Here is a 21,054-nt window from a genome sequence, read left to right as displayed (position 1 = left end):
CAAGTGGTAGAGCGCTCGCCTTGAGCTGAAGAGCTGAGGGACAGTGCCCAGGCCCAGAGTTCAAGCCCCACGACCGACAAAAAAAAAAAAAATCTCTTGCTTATTTTCATACTGAAACATTTTTATACTGATGGAAATTCTTATAAATAAAATATATTAGTTCCTTCTCATTTGTCTTTGAACTTCAGTTTAACATTTTACTGTAAAAAAATGCCACCTCTCTCACTCCAGTTTGGTTTTGTCCATAGGAACAGTAGCTTTGGTCCCTTATCTGTGACTAACCATTTTCATGTCATTCTACAGCTTTGACAACTATTCTGCCAATGTTATGGTAGATGGAAAGCCAGTGAATCTGGGCTTATGGGATACAGCTGGACAAGAAGATTATGACAGATTACGTCCCCTCTCATATCCGCAAACAGTAAGGATCACAACAGATTTTTGATGTGTCTCATAGTTTGCAGTTCATGAATGTCTCGTTAATGCACATCTACAGATTTCCTTACATTACCTTGATTTGGGTTTGTTAAGTAGAAAAAAATAATGTAAGGTCAGAAAAATACCTCTATAGATAAAAGCCAGATTTTTACCTCTTGACAGTTACTTGGCCTCTGCATTTTACATCTTTTATTTAGTTTTAGGACAAATATAGAAACAATTGTTGTCTGATTTTTCTTTTTGAAAACCAGTCCTTTTTTTGGGGGGTGGTAGAGGCTTGTGTATGTAGATTCTGGGGCTTGAACTGAACTCGGGGGGACAGTTTGAAGAGCGTTTGCTTTGAGAGGAGTTCATGCTACAGAATCAGGGCCTGCTTAGCTTTTTTGCTTAAGGCTGGTGCTCTGCCATTTGCTGTGTGTCCATTTCTGGTTTTTGCTGGTTAATTGGAGATAAGAATCTCTCAGATTTATCTGCCCAAGCTGGCATTGAATCTGAAGTCTCAGATCTCAGCCTTCTGAGTAGCTAGGACTTAATGAGTCACAGCTGCCTGGCCCTACTCTTCATTCATTTTATTTATTTTATTGTCAGTCGTGGGGCCTGAACTTGGCCTGGGCATTGTCCTTCAGCTCTTCAGCTCAAGGCTAGCGCTCTACCACTTGAGCCACAGCACCACTTCCAACCTTTTCTGCTTATGTGGTGCTGAGGCTTCGAACCCAGGGCTTCATGCATGCAAAGCAAGCACTCTACCTCTGAGCCACCTTCCCAGCCCCTCTTCATTTACATTTTAGAGCCAGGATGTGACTAAGTGATAGGGCATTTCCTAGCATGCATGAGGCCCCATCGTGGTCAATCCAAAGAAAATGGTGTTTAAAAACAATTGTAGGAAGTGGTGCTCAAGTGGTAGAGCGCTAGCTTTGATTTGAAGGACAGTGCCCAGGCCTAGAGTTCAAGCCCCATGACCAAAAACAAAACTAAAACAAATTTAGACAGAATAACTGACTGACTGAAGCTAGACTTAAATCTGCATGAGGGGCAGCAGACCAAGATCCTGCCCTCACACTTCTACCTGTGTGATCTTGGGTAGTTTCTACCTGTGTGATCTTGGGTAGTTTTTTGTGTCTCTGGTTTTTCCTGTTTGCTCCTAGGATAAGATGAGTTAATACATGCAACACACAGAGCTCCTTGGCACATAGTGTACTCTTGTTACTGAGAGCTGATATTCTAATCCTTAATTCTTGTTTTCTTTTTCTTTTTTCTTTTTTTTAAATCATAGAAGGTTTTGAACACTCAGGGCCTTGAGGTTGCTAAACAGCCATTTTACATGAGCCACATATCCAGCCCTTTTAAAATTTTTTAAAAAATGAACTTCTGCTTATCGATCCGAATTTTTAGACATGCCTTTATTTCCTGCTGGAAGTGTTGCCTAGTATAGTCTGCCTTGAAGAGTTTTGCTTGTTATCCTTTACTTGAACTTCGGTAAACAGTGCTAAATAAACAAAACTATACTACTTGGGAGGTTTGAGTTGAGTGGTTTTTCAGTTAATCTATAGTTAAAAATTAACTGTTTATTAGGTTTTTCAGTTAATCTATAGTTAAAAATTAACTGTTTATTAAAAATCTGCCCATAGCTGTGTGTCAGTGGCTCCCACCTATAATCCTAGCTACTCAGGAGGCTGAGATCTGAGGATCATGGTTGGTTCAAAGCCAGCCCAGGCAGGAAAGTCTCTGAGACTTTTATCTTCAATTAACCACTCAGAAAACGGAAGTGGCACTGTGGCTCAAGAGGTAGAGCACTATCCTTGAGCTGAAGAAGAGCTGAGGGACAGCACCCAGGCCCAGAGTTCAATCCCCATGACCAACCCAAAAAAAAAAAATTGCCCATAATCTCCAAGTGACTAAAATTGTGTCAATATCTTGGGAAACTCTTCTCTCCTAAATGGGCACTGAATAGTTCAATTTTTTGTTTTGTTTTGTTTTAATTTTGTCAGTTGTGGGGCTTGAACTCTGGGCCTGGGCGCTGTCTCTCAGCTCTTCAGCTCAAGGCGAGCACTCTACCACTTGAGTTACAGCACCACTTCCAGTTTTCTAATGGTTTATTGGAGATAGGAGTCTCACGGTCTTTCCTGCCCGGGCTGGCTTTGACACTGCGATCCTCAGATCTCAGCCTCCTGAGTAGCTAGGATTACAGGCATGAGACATCAGCGCCCAGCTTGAATTTCAAGTGGATTTAAAAGCAGTGGTTGGGGGCTGGGAAGGTGGCTCAGTGGTAGAGTGCTTGCCTTGCATGCATGAGGTCCTGGGTTCCATTCCTCAGCACCACATAAGCAGAAAAGTCCGAAAGTGGTGCTGTGGCTTAAATGGTAGAGCGCTAGCCTTGAGCTGAAGAGCTAAGAGACAGTGCCCAGGCCCAGAGTTCAGGCCCCTGGACAGACAAAAAAACAACAGTGGTTGATACAATAGAAATCTCCAGTCCTGGGTGTTCCTAGAAGGGTGTGGCATCACTTCTGAGAAATCAGAGCTACCTTACTCTGTGACTCAAGAAGTGCTTGGTAGGGTGAGGCCTTTTTTTCTAAGGGAGTCATCACTCACTAGTCTAAGGTGACTTGGCAGCAGTCCCACTTTGTGCAGAGGAGCTCTGATAGTATGTTGGACTGTTCTTAGATTGGCTAGAGCTATAGTGTGTGAGGCCAGAAGTCAAAGTTGGTGTTGTCTCCATACAGCTTTAATTTAATGTCCTTTCTGTGTGTGGTAGTGAACTTGTTTTCTGTAAAAAACAGCTGAGGAACAAGAAAGGAGTAACGCTACTTGCTTCCAAGTAGCCAATAGACAGGTCTATAACTGATTATGGTAATATACCAAGTTCCAGAATTGGAGGGTAAGTGGAGGAGAGAGAACTCCCAGCTGGCAGTTAAAAACATATCTGTCTGGACTCTTCAGAGATAAGTATTTTGGCAACTAAAGGGCAGGCCCCAAATGCTCAAAGGCTAGGGCCTGGAAGATCTCATTCCTTTGGGCCACACCATTCTACCAAGAGGAGTGGGTCTGCCAAGTACATGTTATGTCTGCATCTTTTTTCACCTGTGGGTTATTTGTGGGTGCCTTAGTTGGAAGGCCACCATAGAGTCGATATCAGGGAAACCCATAAACTTTGTGCTGAATGGACTGTGGTCTGTAATTTGAGCTCTTTGTTTGGGCTGTTTATGTGGCCAAACCAAAACTGATTAGCCTCATTCCTGAAGGGCCAGGTAGAAGGTATGATTCCTGATGGTAGCAATTCTGTGTCACAGGGTCATTCTATGTAACTAGGTAAAATCAGTTTAAGTCATTAATTTCCACTTCTCCAAAAGGTAGCAAGCAGTTAGTCATTTCCCATTGAAATTGCCTTGGAGGGTTTTATTATTTATTTGTTTGTTTATCTTTTGGTCTGTCCTGGGGCTTGAACTCTGGGCTTGGGCGCTATCCCTCAGCTCTTCAGCTCAAGGTGTGCATTCTGCCGCTTGAGCCACAGCACCACTTTCAGTTTTCTAGTTGTTTATTGGAGATAAGAGTCTCACAGACTTTCCTGCCTGGGCTGGTTTTGAATGGCGATCCTCAGATCTCAGTCTCCTGAGTAACTAGGATTACAGGCGTGAACCCCACTGGCACCTGGCTTATTATTTATTTTTGTATTTATTTAGTTGGTCGTGGGGGCCTGAATTTTGAGCCTGGGCACTGTCTCTCAACTCTTCAGCTCAAGGCTAGTGCTCTACCACCTGAGCCACAGCACCACTTCTCGCTATTTCTGTTTATGTGGTATTAGGAATGGAATCCAGGGCCTCATGCATGCAAGGCAAGAACTCTACCACTGAGCCACCTTCCCAGCTCTGGAGGGTTTTATTTATTTATTTATTTGGATCCAGTCGTGGGGCCTGAACTCTGGTCCTGGACGCTGTCCCTCAGCTCTTCAGCTCAAGGCTAGCACTCTACCACTTGAGCCCACAGCGCCACCTCCGGCTTTTTTTTCCCTGCTTATGTGGTGCTGAGGAATCAAACCCCAGGGCCTCAAGCATGCAAGGCAAGCGCTCTACCACTGAGCCACCTTCCCAGCCCGGGTTTTATTTTTTAAGTCAAATAATGCAGAGGGCTTTTCTATCCTTCAAAAAGTAGTGTTCATTTTCTCTTTAGAAGGTAAGTTTGGTTGACTACTGAAAATCAAGGTAGGTCAGTGTCCTGTTCAAGGATAGCATGTCATTAATGGCACAAGGCCTGTACTGTGTGCTTCCCCTCAGGGTTCAGTCTCCTGCTGGAGTGCTGGGTCTCTGTGAAGGGTCAGCCAGAATCCTAGAGTGTTGTGCTAGTGTTTTTCATCTTCCTTGTGTACTGATTTCAAGGTTCATAAATATTGAATGGGACTAGGCAGTTGTATACATTCAGATTTTCAGGTGGCTTCAGCTTTTTTTAAGTTGGCTACTAGAAGCAGCCTGACAGGGTCACTAGGAGTACATCTGTAGTTAAATAGATTTGGGTTTGTTGCTCTTTGCCAAGAAAGAGAACCCTGGGGTCTGTGCTGTGTGATTGTAGGGCACAGGGCTCAAAATAATATGGGTTTTCTCTGGATGAGCGCCATCAGGAAGCAAAAAGAGTTGTGTTGATTGTGTGGTTTAAGAAGTCTTATCTGGAGGGTAGGGAAGCAAAGCCAGACAGAGGCTGTTAACTGTTACCTGGTTGTCCACACTGGCTGAGGTGTGCATGGGGATTTTGTAGTTTACATAGTGACCTTGGGTTGCAGAAGACAATGAAATACTCTTTTACTTTTCATTTTCTTTTGGCCCTCTTGAGCATGGTCACATGGGGGCCTTGTCTGGTGGTGGTACTCTGGCCATGGTGACATAGTAGGCACCAGGCTAGATTCCAGAAATCAGGAACTGCTTTTCTTTTTCCTGAGCTGCTTTATTGTCAGTCCCTCGCTGTTAACACATGTGCACCCTTTTTTAGTTTTGCATTTTCTTCACCATGGGTGTATATCCTGATCCTTTTCCCTATACATAGGATACCTATATCAAAATAAAGTAAAATGCTGGGTGCTTAGTGGCTCACACCTGTAATCTGAGCTCCTCAGGAGGCAGAGATCTGCAGATCACAGTTCAAAGCCAGCCCTGGCAGGAAAGTTCCTGTGACTCATCTCCAATTAAGCACCAAGAATGCTGGAACTGGGGGCTGGGAAGATGGCTCAGTGGTAGAGTGTTTACCTTGCATGCATGAGGCCCTAGGTTTGATTCCTCAGCACCACATAAGCAAAATGAAAAAAGCTAGAAGTGGCGCTGTGGCTCAAGTGGTAGAGCGCTAGCCTTGAGCTGAAGAGCTGAGGGACAGCGCCCAGGCCCAGAGTTCAGGCCCCACAACCAGACCCCCCCCCCAAAAAAAAAAAGCTGGAACTGGAGCTGTGGCTCAAGTGATAGAGCACTAGCCTTGGGTTAAAAAAAAGCTCAGATACAGTGCCTAGGCCTGTAAGTGCCTAGGCCTCTGTACCAACACACACACAACCCCCAAAACAAAAACTAAGCTTGAAAATAAAGTCCAGGTGCAAAAAGGTTTGGATGAGAATAAATGAAATGAACTACTCTGCATTTGGAGTTCAGGTTTCAATCATCTGGACCTTTGCCCAGTCTACTAGTAGTAAAGTAGCTCATTTTGTAGATGGCCAGATGACCGGTTGAGGGCTGGGAGCAGGTAGAATTGCTCTGGCTGCACTCTTTTTTTTCTTCTTCTTCTTTTAAATTTTGTTTTATTGTAAAGATGTTGTACAGAGGAGTTACAGTTACATGAGTAAGGTAATGAGTATGTTTCTTGTGGAACATTGTTAGCCTCCTTTGTTTAAAAAATTACTTTTAGATACTTCTTTTTTAATATATATTTTTTGTTGTAAAGATACTGTGCAAAGGGGTTGCAGTTACATGAATAAGGTAATAAGTACACTTCCTACAGAGCACTGTTACCCTCTCCTTTGTTTTCCCCCTACCATCCCTTCCCTCCCCACCTCCCCAACTTCTCTCCCGCCCCAAGCTGTAAAGACAATGGGTCAACCTGTATTTTTTTTTTTTTTTTTGCCGGTCATGGGGCCTGAACTCTGGGTCTGGGCGCTGTCCCTCAGCTCTTCAGCTCAAGGCTAGTGCTCTACCACTTGAGCCACAGCGCCACTTCCGGCTTTTTCTGTTTATGTGGTGCTGAGGAATCGAACCCAGGGGCCTCATGCTTGCAAGGCATGCACTCTACCGCTGAGCTACCTTCCCAGCCCTCAACCTGTATTCTTATTTCAACATACTGTTATTTCCCTTCCCCTCCCCAAATTAGAAAAATGTACATACAAGATGCAGGGCACCGGAATTAAATACAGTGAAAACAGGTTATACCGCGGGGGAAGAACATACAAAAGAAACAAATCTAGATACTTCTTATCAGAGGACTTGTACAGTATTTTTTCCTGTGGTTGACTTCCCTAACTAAATATTGGGTGCAACAAACATCTGGCTGCACTCTTGAGCTTGCCAGGCAGATGTTCTACCACTTGAGCCATGCCCTCAGTCCCTCTGACTATACTTTTTTGTTCTTTTTTTGGTCAGCTCAAGGCGAGAGCTGTACCATTTGAGCCACAGCACCACTGCTGGCTTTTTCAGCTTATGTGGTGCTGAGGAATCGAATCCAGGGCCTCATGCATGCAAGGCAAGCGCTCACCACTGAGCCACCTTCCCAGCCCTAACTATTCTTTTTGACCAATGAGAAGGGAGTGTCATAGAGTCATTGAAAACTGATAACGTTAGAAATGGTGAGGAGGCCTGAGGAAAGTAATGCTTGAGTCCACAGGAAGGAAGGGCTAGTGAAGAGAGGCACATGAGACAGGAAAGTGAGAGACCCTGGATGGGAGACGGGCTCCAGGGGAGTGCAGTGTGACAAGCGCAGCCTTAGCCAAGGTTGGCCAGCAGAGCCTTGGGAGCATCTGTGTCAGGAAAGGCCAGTCAGAGGACTTGATGGAAGAAAACAAGCATAGGAAGCAGATATGTTTTAGGAAAGCTATATTTAGAGCAGGGGAAGAAAGGGAAGAAGGAAGGAACAGGCAGATGGTGTAGTGCATGTGCAGGACAGGAGGCTCCCATGGTACACAGCTTCTCATCCAGAACAATGTTCTCAGCACTAAGGCGGCACCACAAATGTGGCTACAGGTTACTGTTTGAGAATGGTCCCACTGAGTTTGTGTCACAGTGAAGACCCGCCCTATATCAAGCCCTTGGGAGGACGGGTCTTTAAAATAGCCACAGATCAAACCCTGATAGTAAAAGAAACAAATCTTCTCTTTGAATTATAAATCAGAGAAGCTTGAGTGAGATGAAGTTAACTCAATTTCTCATGTGCCATTTTCCTAAGAGTTCTGTGTTGGTATTTATTAATTTATTGATGATGCTGGAGACTGAACCAGGGCTTGTTTCTTGCTAAGCAGGCACCTACTTCAGTCACTTTTCCACACTCTTTTTGCATTATTTTTGAGATAAGGTCTCAATTATGCCCAGGCTAATTTAGACTTCTGTTTGTGCTTCCCCCTTTTTTTTTTTTTTTTTTTTGTCAGTTATGAGGCTTGAACTCTGGGCCTGGGCGCTGTCCCTCAGCTCTTCAGCTCAAGGCTAGCCCTCTACCACTTGAATCGCAGCACCACTTCTGGCTTTTTTTTCTGTTTATGTGGTGCTGAGGAATCAAACCCAGGATTTCATGCATGCAAGGCAAGCACTGTATCACTGAACCACCTTCACAGCCGCTCCCCCCCGCCTTTCTTTGTGCCCGTACTAGGGCTTGAACTCAAGGCTGGGGCTCTCTCGTCCTTAGCCTTTGTCACTCAAGGCTGGTGCTCTATCACTGGAGCCACAGCTCCACTTCTGGCTTTTTGGAGGTTAAGTGGAGCTAAGAGTCTCTCCTGCCTTGACTGACTTGAAACCTGGATCCTTACATCTGAGTCTCCTGAATAGCTAGGATTACAGGCATCAACCACTTGTGCCAGCTCCTCTGTTGATTTTCATTGGAACAAAGAAATGAATAGGAAGTAGTGGGATAAAAGATGAAAATGTGATCACTTTTTTCCTTTTCTTTCTTTTTTTGGTCAGCTGTGCGGCTTGAACTTGGCCTGGGCGCTGTTCCTGAGCTCTTCAGCTCAAGGAGAGAGTGCTCTACCACTTAGTTAATTGGAGATAAGAGTCTCATGGACTTTCCTCTCCTGGCTGGCTTTGACCCGAGATACTCAGAGTTCAGCCTCCTGAGTAGCTAGGATTACAGGCATGAGCCACTGGCATCCGGTGTGATCACTTCTTAACCTTGTCACTAGGGGTAGTCTTACCAAATCTTCAAAGGGACCAAAGGTCCTAAGTTTGAGCAACATTGTTCAACCCACAGTCCCAGAACCAGGGGGAGGACAGGAAGAGCTTCTGCATAAGAGACTGTAATATTCATGTAGTATGGACTTCCTAGCTCTCAGGAAGGGCCCTCAGTCTGTCTTGTAGAAGTGTCACAAACAGACGCCTTTCTGGTTCTTGAAGTGTTTGGCCTTTCTTGTTTGTTTTTTTGGGTCCAGTCATGGGGCCTGAACTTTGGGCCTGGGCGCTGTCCCTCAGCTCTTCAGCTCAAGGCTAGCGCTCTACCACTTGAGCCACAATGCCACTTCTGGCTTTTTTCTTTTTGTTTATGTGGTGCTGAGGAATCGAACCCAGGGCCTCATGCATGCAAGGCAAGCACTCTACCACTGAGCTACCTTCCCAGCCCCGTGGCCTTTTTGTTTGTAAGGAGCGCTTTGAAGGTGTGCCTGTTACTGTGATGCCAGCAGCAGCACGTGGGGCACATGGCCGTCTCTGTGGAATGTGTTCATGATCTGGCCAGCACTGCCTCAGTGCGCAGGGCACTGCTGTTGCACGCGCAGTGTTTGCCTGATTTAACTATTGGTAAACTGCGCAGGGGGATGTGCCCTTTCACCATTGGATTGATGGAGTTTGGCATTGAAGATGTTTTATGTCATTACAGGGTTTGGGGTTTTGATAAGGAAAGAATGACATCTTTTACCATTTTCCTCAGTTTGTACTGACCTTAAAGTTCTCATGCATTACTAGGTTGGAGACACGTATGGTAAGGATATTCCCTCCAGGGGCAAAGACAAGCCGATTGCCGTATGTAACACTTTCAATCGACTTCAGCCTCAAGCTTTATCTGTTCTCTCATTTCACTTAGTTTCCCGAGGGATCCTTACTAAGCCTCAGCTTCCTTGAGTGTTTTATATCTTAACTCACTCAAGGAGGGGTTTTGCTTGATGAAATGAGCTTTTGTTGGAGCGTAATAGTTTACCTACCAGCTTGATTAAAGCAGGTTCCAAACTGCTGCTCCCTCCTTCCAAGTGACAGGAGGGACTAGTGGAGGCCCCGCTCGTGTGGTGCGGAGAACATGGGGGTGGCCATGTGCTGAGCTGGGGCAGACTAACCTTACTGCCAGGCCTTCTCTCTCTGCTGCGGTGTCCTGTGTGGTGGGCTGTCTGGGGCAGCGGGGCGGTGCTGGTGAGTTAACCCAGCTGTGCTTCAGAGGGGTTGGAATCAACTTGGATGCTGTGGTGATTCTTGGTCAAGCTTGTGCATGCACCAACATTTAAACAATGTCATTTATAAAAAGCTGTTGTGTGGGATGTTTCCTTTTCAGATACATGATACCAGTTGCATGGTTTAAAGCACTAGGTTGGGAGTTGTGTGCATTTCACCTCTGTCTGGGGATGTGTTTTATAAGCTTAGCAGTTTAGACACTGTTGGGCATTTTTTAATACACGAAAAGATTTTTTACTTTTAACAGATGGGAGGAAAACTCACGTGTAGCTAAAAATTCTCTCCAAATGTGTAGTCAGTATGCTTTTCCTCTGTAACTATTTCAGAAATAGCTGCCTGCAGGCCAGCTCAGAGGCCTAGCTATGTTTGAGGAGTGGCAACAGTGCCAGGGTGGTTGGCACTTGTCATCATCGGGTGGCATCCCTTCCACACGCTAAGCTCCCCCGGGGAAAGAGGGAAGGGCCTAGGTAGCAAACCAGTTGAGTCCCCACTTTGTGCCAACGACTAACAAGCATTTATTCTGAGCTAGTGAAAATCTAAATCTAAACATGTTGAACTTAACCTATAAAGGAGCTTAGTAGGGCTTTTAAATTGGATCTGCTTTGGGGAAGCTGGGAGACCACAGTTTTACAGAGTACCACTTTTGCATGCTCATAACAGATAATTGGATTTCTGGCTGCAAACAGCATGATGGAAGGAAGGAGGCTGAGTGGGAGCTGGTTGGTGCCTCCTCAGCCTCAGATAGCTTCTTCTGCTTCCCCTTCCCACAAGTCACCCACTGCCCCAAGCGCGCTGATCCTGGAGGGCTGAGGGCGGCAACAGGCACGTGGCCTGCCAGCAGTTAGAAGTGTATTCTCCATGCTCAGATCATTTTCTGAATGATTCTGTGTTTCCTTGTTACAGGATGTATTCTTAATTTGCTTTTCCCTTGTGAGTCCTGCATCATTTGAAAATGTCCGTGCAAAGGTAAGTGGGGGTTTAAAGGGTACATGTTGCTACATAGTATCAGAAAGAAATTTTTTAAAAATGAGATGCTGTTTACTGCTAGTAAGTTTATTATTTAAATTGGTTTTAGTAGTCTTCTTCCTTCTAAGTACAGTGGCTGTGGACTGATAGAGCTGTGTGCCACGTGGAGGACAGGTGTTCCTCACCAATTTTGAGTTGTCCGATTATTTTCTTTCTTTCTTTTTTATTGGTCATGGGGCTTGAACTCTGGGGCTGGGTGCTATCCCTCAGCTCTTCAGCTCAAGGTGAGCACTCTACCACTTGCTACAGCTCCACTTCTGGATTTTTGAGTGGTTTATTGGAGATAAGAGTCTCACGGAGTTTCCTGCCTGGGCTGGCTTTGAACCAGGATCCTCAGATTTCAGCCTCCTGAGTAGCTAGGATTACAGCTGTGAGCCACTGATGCCTGGTATCCGATTATTTTCGACTCCAGTATCTTTTCCCACGCTAGGGGAAACAAGTGACAGACCCCGGTGTGGTAGCAGATGCACAGGTCACATCCCTGAGAGATGATGAATTTTCTGACATGTCCTAATAAGAGTTGGGACTTGTTTTCCCCACAACAAAGTGACTTTCCTTTTGGGGTACTCTCTCATTCACCCCTTCTTTCCTCCTGTGACCTGGGTGCCTGTTCTTCACATCCTTCATCTTGGGGGTCTGTCTTGCTGTGTAGAAGGTGGGACGTGCATGTGGGCTGGGGGCTGCAACCTGGTGGTAGAGTGGAGGGAGATGTTACAGCCTCATTCTTTCCCTAACCTCTCTAGTGGTATCCAGAAGTGCGACACCACTGTCCCAACACCCCCATCATCCTAGTGGGAACAAAACTCGACCTTAGGGATGATAAAGACACGATTGAGAAGCTGAAGGAGAAGAAGCTGACGCCCATCACCTACCCGCAGGGGTTAGCCATGGCTAAGGAGATTGGTATGAACAATCCCACCTAGTTGGGTTTTGTTGTTATTTTTGGTGTGGTGGGGATTGAACCTGTGACTTTAGGAATGCTAGGAAATCCTGCATTTATCACGTGTATTGTTCTATGGTGCAGTAGCACCTCCTTTCTACTCAGGGCTGGATTGGTTTTGGGGGGCCCCTGTGGTCTCTGTGTTAGCCTTGGGGAGGCAGAAGCAGAGTTGGGTTGGCTGTGCCATGCTGCTTGTGCAGAAGGTGCCAGGGCTGGGGCTTGCTGCCTGCCATTTGTGCCATTGGGGACCAGAAGAGTCGGGTAGTATCAACCGTGTGATGGCATTTCCCCACAGGTGCTGTAAAATACCTGGAGTGCTCGGCTCTTACCCAGAGAGGCCTCAAGACAGTGTTTGACGAAGCTATCCGTGCGGTTCTCTGCCCACCCCCCGTCAAGAAACGGAAGAGAAAATGCCTGCTCTTGTAAACGGCCGTGCTCCTCTCGCTCCTGCCCCTGGGACCCTTTGTACGCTTTGCTCAAAAACAGTGGAGCCTTCGCACTCAATGCCAAGTTTTTGTTACAGATTAATTTTCCATAAAACCGTTTTGAACCAATCAGTAATTTTTAGGTTTTCTTTTAAATGTAAGAGTTCAAACTCACATTCTATTAAAATTTAGCCCTAAAATGACAAACCTTCTAAAAGCCTTATTTTCAAAAGCCCCTACTTTTGCTCAGATTAAGAGTTGCCAAAATACCTTCTGAACTAAGTTGTGTTGTGCTGAGAACACTAAGCACTAAACTGTCAAAAGGCCTGGCTGGGCCCTGAGGAGACCTGCTGCCAGAAGCACCTGGCTCTCCCAGTAGGCCCATGCCTGGCAAACAGCGAGCCGCTGCACCTCCTCCGCGCCATGTTGCCATTAACACATCCTAACCTTGTACTGTACGTCCTCATGGAGGAGCCGTGTGACACTCAGCTCCTTAGAGCAGTCTTTTTGATTCTGTAGTGAGTTAAAAAAAATCAGTTGCCTCACTTGTGTGGTGAACCGGAACAGGACTCATGTGGTGTTTCCTCTAATGACGTGTTCTGTTCTAGTTGTGAGTGCACTGGGCAGAGTGGTGACACACGACGTGATGGCAGGATGAAGACAGTATTTGACAAAGTCTGAAGTGGAGATTCCTTTACACTACCTTGTATACGAGTAATTCAGCTGAAGAAGTGTCACAGGAAAAGGTTTTTAACGGTTCATTTCTGTCCGATACAGTAGACGATGAAGGTCAGCGTTGCCAGTGTCTCGTCTTAAACGTTTCCTTTATCCTACCTGCCGTCCCTCCCCCTATGGGGCATTGCACTCACCTTTGAACTCGTCATTCCCTCCTTGCTAACTTAGGAAGTGCTTTTCTTATAGATCCCCTTCTTAATGAGCAATATGCTTCCTACTTGTACTATAAAATCTTTCAAATAATGCATTAGAAGTTTTTTTCCTTCGTAGATTAGCAAAAGTGCACTCCCGTTTTCACATTACTTTACTCAAAGCTAATAAGTGCTTTCCTTAGTTTTCTAGTAACTTAGGTGTAAAAATCATGTGTTGCAGCTTTACGGTTTTTAAAATATTTTAGATATTCTTAAACTATGAACCTTAACATCACTTACTGTCTTGCCAGATTGCCAGCACTGTCATGTGACTAATCCCGGCCCTCCCTCCCCACGCGGACACTTCCTGCCGCGCTCCGCCCACCGTGTTCCCCGGGGTCTGAGTTGTGTAACCCACTAGTCCTGACTAGTTCTGTACACCTTAACTCGCCAGCAGGAGCACAATGTTGGACCTTTCAACCACTAAAACAAAAAATTTTTTAAATTGACAGTTGCAGAATTGTGGAGTGTTTTTACATTGATCTTTTGCTAATGCAGTTAGCAGTATGTTTTGCATGTATGACTTAATAAATCATTGAATCATAATGCTGGTGATACTTGAGGGTTTTTTTTTTTTTTTTTAGAACTTGATGAATAAGCTCCTGGTGTGTGTGTTTCACTTTAAATCTGGGTTGATAATTGCTTTCACTCGGGAGGGGTGGGAGAGGCCATTGGGTACAGTTGGGAGGGCTCAACCTCGGCACAATGGGGCCTGAGGGACTTAGGCCTGCTGACTGGTTGAGATGCTCACGGGGAGATGCTCGTGCTGGGGCACACACACGCGCTCATGCGTGTGTACCTGTGAGTCTGCATGCACACCTCAGACCTACCTGAACTCCAGGAGTCCTGGCAGGGCAGAGGCTGCACAAACTATACCTTAACATCCTTTCTGGAGCCTGAACTTTTACTCTCTAAAGATCATGCTAGACTCGGTTTCCCTTGAGGTTCCTTATATTTTTGTTTTTTGTCGGTAGTGGGGCTTGAACTCTGGGCCTGGGCGCTGTCCCTCAGCTCTTCAGCTCAAGGCAAGCACTCTACCACTTGAGCTACAGCGCCACTTCTGGTTTTCTGGTGGTTTATTGGAGATAGGAGTCTCACTGTCTCTCCTGCCCGGGCTGGCTTTGAACCGCAATCCTCAGATCTCAGCCTCCTGAGTAGCTAGGATTACAGGCGTGAGCTACCAGCGCCAGGCGGTTCCTTATATTTTTAAGACTTAATTTTTACCAAAGGCAAGTAAGAAAGTGATAAAAGTTGCCTTTTTTGACGGTACTGGGAATTGTGTTTTGAGTTTGTTCCAGAAGGAGCAGTCTTCCCCTGCCCTCCACAGAGGCAACACTTGGCAGCTGGTTATCATTTTTTATTATCTCCCACTCATGTAATAAACCACAAGCTTTTCATTTGATTCCTTCCAATCCAGCCCTCTAGGAAGGAGGCCACGGTGGAATCTCAGCATTGATTTGGTCACTGTGCAAACTACTCCATAATAACCATTCCTTTCTTTTACTTCTGGTTTCCTTTGGGATAACTTAGTTTTCTGTGTGCTTTTAATGAGCTGAACCTTCAGCTTATCTAAAAAAATTTTTTTTGGTTGGTGCTGGGGCTTGAACTTGGCCTCGGCACTGTCCTTTAAGCCTTTGTGTTCAAGGCGAGTGCTCTACCATTTGAGCCACAGCACCACTTCCAGTTTTTTCTGAATAAGTTTTTGGAGATATGAGTCTCACACTTTCCTGCCTGGGCTGGCTTTAAACTATGGTCCTTGGATCTCAGCCTCCTGAGTTGCTAGGATTACAAGCGTGAGTCACCAGTGCCTGGCTTTAAGTCTTGAGGGGGCTGGGAAGTTGGCTCAGTGGTAGAGTGCTTGAATGCGTGAGGCCCTGGGTTCAATTCCTCAGCACCACATAAGCAGAAAAAGCCAGAATTGGTGCTGTGGCTCAAGTGGTAGAGCGCTAGCCTTGAGCTGAAGAGCTGAGGGACAGCACCCAGGACCAGAGTTCAGGCCCCATGATTGACTAAATAAATGAATGAATCTTAAGAGGTATGTTTTGATCTTCCTAAGTCTTGGTCACATGACCACATCTTTCTTGTATGTTAACCTTCTGTTTCTTACATACAGATTCCCATATTTTATCTTTCTCAATGAGTAGCCTTCTGGAAAGTGTAATGGAAGTATTTTTGAGTTCTGGGATCTTTGACAAGAGCCATTCTGCTCTTAGGTGGGGTCTAAATTTCCAGGTTGGTAATCCTTTCAGATTTCTTTGTAGTGGTACTAGGGTTTGAACTTAGGGGCTCAGCAAGGATTCTGCTACTTGAGCCATGTCCTAAGCCATTTTTGCTTGAGTTTACTGATTAGAGGGACTTGTACTTTTTTGCTGGGTGTAGCTTCAGACCACAACCATCCTAGTGCCTACACATCTGCTGGCTGAGATTACAGGTATGCTCTACTAATACCCAGCTGGTTTGAGATGGAGGCCTTTAATTATACCTTGACTGGCCTTGAGCCACGATCCTCCAATCTTGCTTCAGATTTCTGAAGCTAGTTCTTCCACTGTCTTGCTTAGCAATTTCCAAGATATCAGGGTTTGCTGACTGCTTCCTTCATAAACTTCCATGTCATCAAGTTGATGTCCAGCTATCCGTGGTCCTTCCATCTGGAAGTGCATTGTCTCCACTTTCTGACTTCTGTGATGCTTGCTGACCTCATGGTTTCAGTTCTTCGCCTCCTGGGGTCGGATCTCTGTCCTCACGGCAACGGGATCACTTGGAGCTTCTGGTCACTTGTCACTGTCAGTCTTGTGCTCTGGTTGGAGGTGGAACACACTACACACTGGGGGGTGGTCTTGGTGATGCAGGTGCACAGCCCCCCCTTACACCCCTCCCGCCCCCGCATCCCTGGAAGCGCAGGAACTGGAGGGATCCTTGTAGCATTCTGCTGTGAGCATTCCAACAGAGCTTTGAAAAAAGCCTCCTACAGGTTTTTAAGTCTTTTAAGGTTTATTTTGGGTTTTGTTGTTGTTGGAGATGATCTTACCATGTAATTCAGGCTAACCAGAACATTCCATCCGCTTCTGCCTCCTGAGTATCCCCGGACTATAGGCATGTGATACCACATGGTTTCCCTTTGAAGGTTTCTCAAAGCTGTTTGGGCCCCAGAGGTCCTGGAGCTCAATGGGAGGAGCCAGGGAGGCCTTCCCCTTTCCTCAGCTCCACTCACAGCCTCGGCAATCTTACCTCGTTCCACCCTCACCCCTGTGGGACTCATTCCTGTGTCTCCCTGACATGCTACTGCTCATCCTTTCCCCATTCTGATGGACAAGTCTAAGCTTCTAAGAGACATCTTTGTCATTGGGCTTTTGGTGGGTGAAATCCAGTACTTGTGCTGTCTGTAGCCAGAACACCAGGAAAACTTAGATGTTTCATTTTTGTTTATAGTAGACAGACCCTACTTCAAACATGAATGTAGAAACTACCCAGTAGGCCTTGCTGGGAACACTGGATAGATGTAATGATGGGCAAGTGCTTTATTAAAGTCTATAGCTGTCCCTGAGCCAGACAGGCCTCCAGCCCAGAATAATGCATGAGGATGAGGTGATCAGCTCCCATAGGATCATCTCCTGCCTTGGGGGGAGGGGGTGGGGAGGGGGCAGAGCTGAGCTCTCCTTGCCTCCATTCTTCATTCCAGGCTGGAGCTCAGGGCTGCCCTTAACACCCTCAATCAGGGGAGGGCCTGGTTAAAAAAATAGTGCACATCTTTCATCCAAGTTCAGACTTGTCCAAATAGATTGAGGACAACACCCTGAGGGGAGAGGCAACAGATCCACCGAGGGTCTTCAAACGCCGTTGGATCCCCCCGCTTCTAAGGCAGTTCGCAGATGGACCAAGGGGGTGGGAGGGCTTCCTGCATGGTGCGGGCTCAGGAGCTGCCTGTGCACTCCCAACTCCTGAGCCTGTTAATACTATGAAAACTTAGTTCCTATACGTTGCTCGGTCATTTGAAAGCCCTGAAGTCCTGCTGATGGCCTCATAGAAGTTCCTCACACCTTAAGTCAGCCTGAGAACAGGTGCGGGGGTTAGCCCTGTGCCACAGGCCTGGTCACACCATGTCTGCATCTGAGCCTCCTTGGCTGGGACAGGAGAGGCAGACTCCCCTGTCAGCCACCACGCTGGCCAGGGCCTTCATCAGGATGTCGGGCATGTGGTCTGTCAGCATCTTGGGGCCGATGAGAATTTTGCCAAATGCTGATTCATGGGCCCACCTCGCCCTGTACTGAGCTGCAGAACAGCAGCCAAACCTTCAGACAAAAACAAAACAACGCTGGCTAGCAAAACGTCAACCTGGAGCCTCTGTGTCACACACATACACACACAGGCTAGCCCTAGAGACAAGGGACACTCACCTCCCTGTGGCACCCTCTTCTTCCAGGTGGATGATCCTGCCAGGAGGGTACAGAGGTGGGTACTTGGGGGAAGAGTCCAGGGGGGAGTCGCTGGAGAAGCTGTAGGCTGAGGAAGAGCGCGCCAACAGACTCTGCTCCCCCAGAAGGGGCTGTGTCAGTGCACCCTGGCTTCCCCCATCCAGCTCGGTTGCACAATTAGAACTGCTCCCTCCAAACAGCTCGTACCAGCAGCCGTGCAGCAGGATCTTGTACTGCAGGTGGGACCACAGGACAGAATGTGGCGTCTCTGCCTCATGCTGAGTGCTAGGTACAGCACCCTAAGGTATCCTGTGGGGTTCTTGAGCTATGAAACCCTATTTAAACCCCTTCCCCCACTTTGGCAGTGCCAGGGCTTAATCCCAGAGCCATGGCCATGTAGGCCAAATCACATCTTCAGCCCAGACAAATGACCCTTAATTCTTTTCAGGCAATTTTGCAAATGAGCTTTACCTTAAGCATATTAGATACTACTTTCTTTTTTCTCTTTTGGGGAGAGGAAGAGGATGAGGGTGCTGGACATTGAACCCAGGGCCTTGCACATATTCAAAAAGCATGAATACTCAGTTACATTTCTATCATCATTTTGACAACTGTAATATTCACAGAGTAAATATTCTGATATCCTTTGGTGTTTTTTGTTTTTTTGTTTTGCTGCTACTGAAGGCTTGAAATCAGTATGTTGTACTTGCTTGGTTGGCCTTCTATCACAACTCCAGCTCAGTTATTTTCTGGTTATTTTGGAGATAAAAATCTTGGTAACTTCTGTCCAGGGTGACCTCCAACTACTATCCTCCAAAACCCAGCCTCCAGAATAGTAAGGATTATAGGTGTGAGCCATGGACATGCAGCATATAAATCGCTTAAACTCAGTATTTGGCGGCCTTATTTCCTTTTTTTTTTTGGGTCCGGTCGTGCGGCCTGAACTCTGGGCCTGGGCGCTGTCCCTCAGCTCTTCAGCTCAAGGCTAGCGCGCTCTACCACTTGAGCCACAGCACCACTTCTGGCTTTTTTCTTTTTGCTTACGTGGTGCTGAGGAATCGAACCCAGGGCCTCATTTCCTACACCTGAGAACAATATATAACCAAGAGCACCAGAATACTGTCTGTCCCAAGGCAGGATGAAGTATGGTGGAAGGCAAGGCATTTCAGCACACAAGGCTGGTTCCTTTCTTTTCCTAATTACATGTATTGTGTCTGAGGTAGCCATTTTCTACCTTAGGCAGCACATAGTCCTAGACACGAATCTGTTCAGAAGGAGAATGTCAAACAACAGCATAACATGCACTAGGCCCCAGAGGCTGCTCCTCCCAATTCCCATAGACCCCCTCAACCCCAGCACCCACATTACCTTTGGCTTATTACAGTGAGCAATCACTCGCAAGATTCTCTTCTTCAAATCTTCCATGTTGGACACACTAAGCCTGTTTAACAAAAGATCAGACACTGAGGCACAGAACTTGGTGGATTTTTGTTTTATGCTGGTCCCTGAAATTTCTTGTTGACAGCTAGTGCTCTATCACTTGAGCCACAGCTCCCCTTCTAGCTTTTTAGTAGCTAAATCAAGAGACTTTCCTGCCTGGGCTGGTTTTGAACCACAGCTTCCTGAATAGCTAGGATTACAGGCACCCAGCTTGGTGTTTTCTTTCAAAAACCCTCCCCAAAGCCAGGCGTCAGTAGCTCACACCTGTAATTCTAGCTAGTCAGGAAACTGAGATCTGAGGATTGCAATTCAAAGCCAACCCTGGAAGGAAAGTAACCACCAGAAAACTGGAAGTGGTGCTGTGGCTCAAGTGGTAAAGCGCTCACCTTAAGCAAAGAGCTGAGGGACAGCGCCTAGGCCCAGAGTTCAAGCCCCACGATCAACCAAAAAACAACAACAACAACAACCCTCCCCCAACCCCAGACCAAACCAATCATCCCACATACCAACCTGGGGATCACATCCTTTCCTAGGATGAGTGACACAATGAAGTCCTGGGAGTATTCATAGAGGGACTTACTGAAAGGTCAAACAAGAGAAGCTAAGTTAGTCTGGTTTTGTGGTCACAGGGGAGACTCGAGTAGAGGGGAGATGGGCAACTCACTGATCAGGCACGGTGGAAGCCCTCACCCATTCAACAGAGAAAATACCCCAGCACTGAATGATGGAGTACTTGCACTGTGCCTTCAATGCAGCCACCCCTCCTGGTGGGAGCGGCCTAGTGTACTGGCAAACAATATAAGCAGGCAGAAAGGAAAGAGCTTCGTCCAGCCACACACAGAAAAATGAGTGATACATATGTAGATAATGTCAAAGCTGATTCAAACAGAAAGTTCTCATGGTATGTATAGTTTTTCTGTGTTAAGACAGATCTGCCCAAATTCCTATGCTCAAGTGATTCTCCTATCTCGGCCTCCTGAGCAGTTGAGACTAAAGGGACAGGAAGTGGCGCTGTGGCTCAAGCGGTAGAGCGCTAGCCTTGAGCTGAAGAGCTGAGGGACAGCGCCAGGCCCAGAGTTCAGGCCCCACGACCAACAAAAACAAAAAACAAAACAAAGGGACATGCATGTAGCCTTAGCCATACTCTCCTTTTCTTTCTTTCTTTTTTTTTCCCCCTAGCCCAATGCTTTTATTTATTTTTCCCTCAGCTCTTCAGCTCAAGGCTAGTGCTCTACCACTTGAGCCACAGCACCACTTCTGGCTTTTTCTGCTTATGTGGGGCTGAGGAATTGAACCCAGGGCCTCATGCATGCAAGGCAAGCACTCTACCACTGAGCCATCTTTCCAGCCCCCATACTCTCCTTTTCTTGCCTTTTTTTTTTTTTTTTGGTCTCAGTACTGTCCCCTGAGCTCTTTTGGCAAGGCTAGTGCTTTACCACCTTGAGTTACAGTGCCACTTCTAGTTTTCTGGTGGTTAATTGGAAATAAGAGTCTCATGGACTTTTCCTGTCTGGGCTGGCTTTGAACTGTGATCCTCAGATCTCAGCCTCCTGAGTAGCTAGGATTACAGGCGTGAGCTATTGGGCCCAGCTTATTCTCTGCTTTTCCTTAAGCTTTCTGTTTGGGTGTTTCTTTTTTTTGGGAGGGGTCCGGTCGTGGGGCCTGAACTCTGGGACTGGGCGCTGTCCCTCAGCTCTTCAGCTCAAGGCTAGTGCTCTACCTCTTGAGCCACAGTGCCACTTCCGGCTTTTTTCGTTTTGCTTATGTGGTGCTGAGGAATCGAACCCAGGGCCTCAGGCATGCAAGGCAAGCACTCTACCACTGAGCCACCTTCCCAGCCCCAAATGGTAT

At 46.5% G+C, this 21,054-nt stretch overlaps 2 protein-coding genes across 2 annotated transcripts in view; one reads left to right on the top strand and one right to left on the bottom strand.

The window, feature by feature from the left end:
- Positions 1-13,897, top strand: part of Rac1 (ras-related C3 botulinum toxin substrate 1 (rho family, small GTP binding protein Rac1)) — a 27,402-nt gene extending 13,505 nt beyond the window's left edge. The window contains exons 3-6 of the mRNA XM_013023397.1: positions 304-421; positions 10,938-11,000; positions 11,804-11,963; positions 12,296-13,897. Of these exons, the coding sequence (XP_012878851.1) occupies positions 304-421; positions 10,938-11,000; positions 11,804-11,963; positions 12,296-12,426 (472 nt within the window). The 3' untranslated portion in view covers positions 12,427-13,897. The remainder of the gene's footprint in view (positions 1-303; positions 422-10,937; positions 11,001-11,803; positions 11,964-12,295) is intronic.
- Positions 13,898-15,330: 1,433 nt separating this feature from the next.
- Positions 15,331-21,054, bottom strand: part of Daglb (diacylglycerol lipase, beta) — a 47,994-nt gene continuing 42,270 nt past the window's right edge. The window contains exons 11-14 of the mRNA XM_013023396.1: positions 19,714-19,782; positions 19,132-19,204; positions 17,746-17,996; positions 15,331-17,640 (exon numbers count right to left, since the gene is read on the bottom strand). Of these exons, the coding sequence (XP_012878850.1) occupies positions 17,442-17,640; positions 17,746-17,996; positions 19,132-19,204; positions 19,714-19,782 (592 nt within the window). The 3' untranslated portion in view covers positions 15,331-17,441. The remainder of the gene's footprint in view (positions 17,641-17,745; positions 17,997-19,131; positions 19,205-19,713; positions 19,783-21,054) is intronic.

This window comes from Dipodomys ordii, unplaced genomic scaffold, assembly GCF_000151885.1.
Source record: "Dipodomys ordii isolate 6190 unplaced genomic scaffold, Dord_2.0 Scaffold68, whole genome shotgun sequence".
Classification (NCBI taxonomy): Eukaryota; Metazoa; Chordata; class Mammalia; order Rodentia; family Heteromyidae; genus Dipodomys; species Dipodomys ordii.
This window is presented reverse-complemented; position numbering and strand designations above follow the sequence as displayed.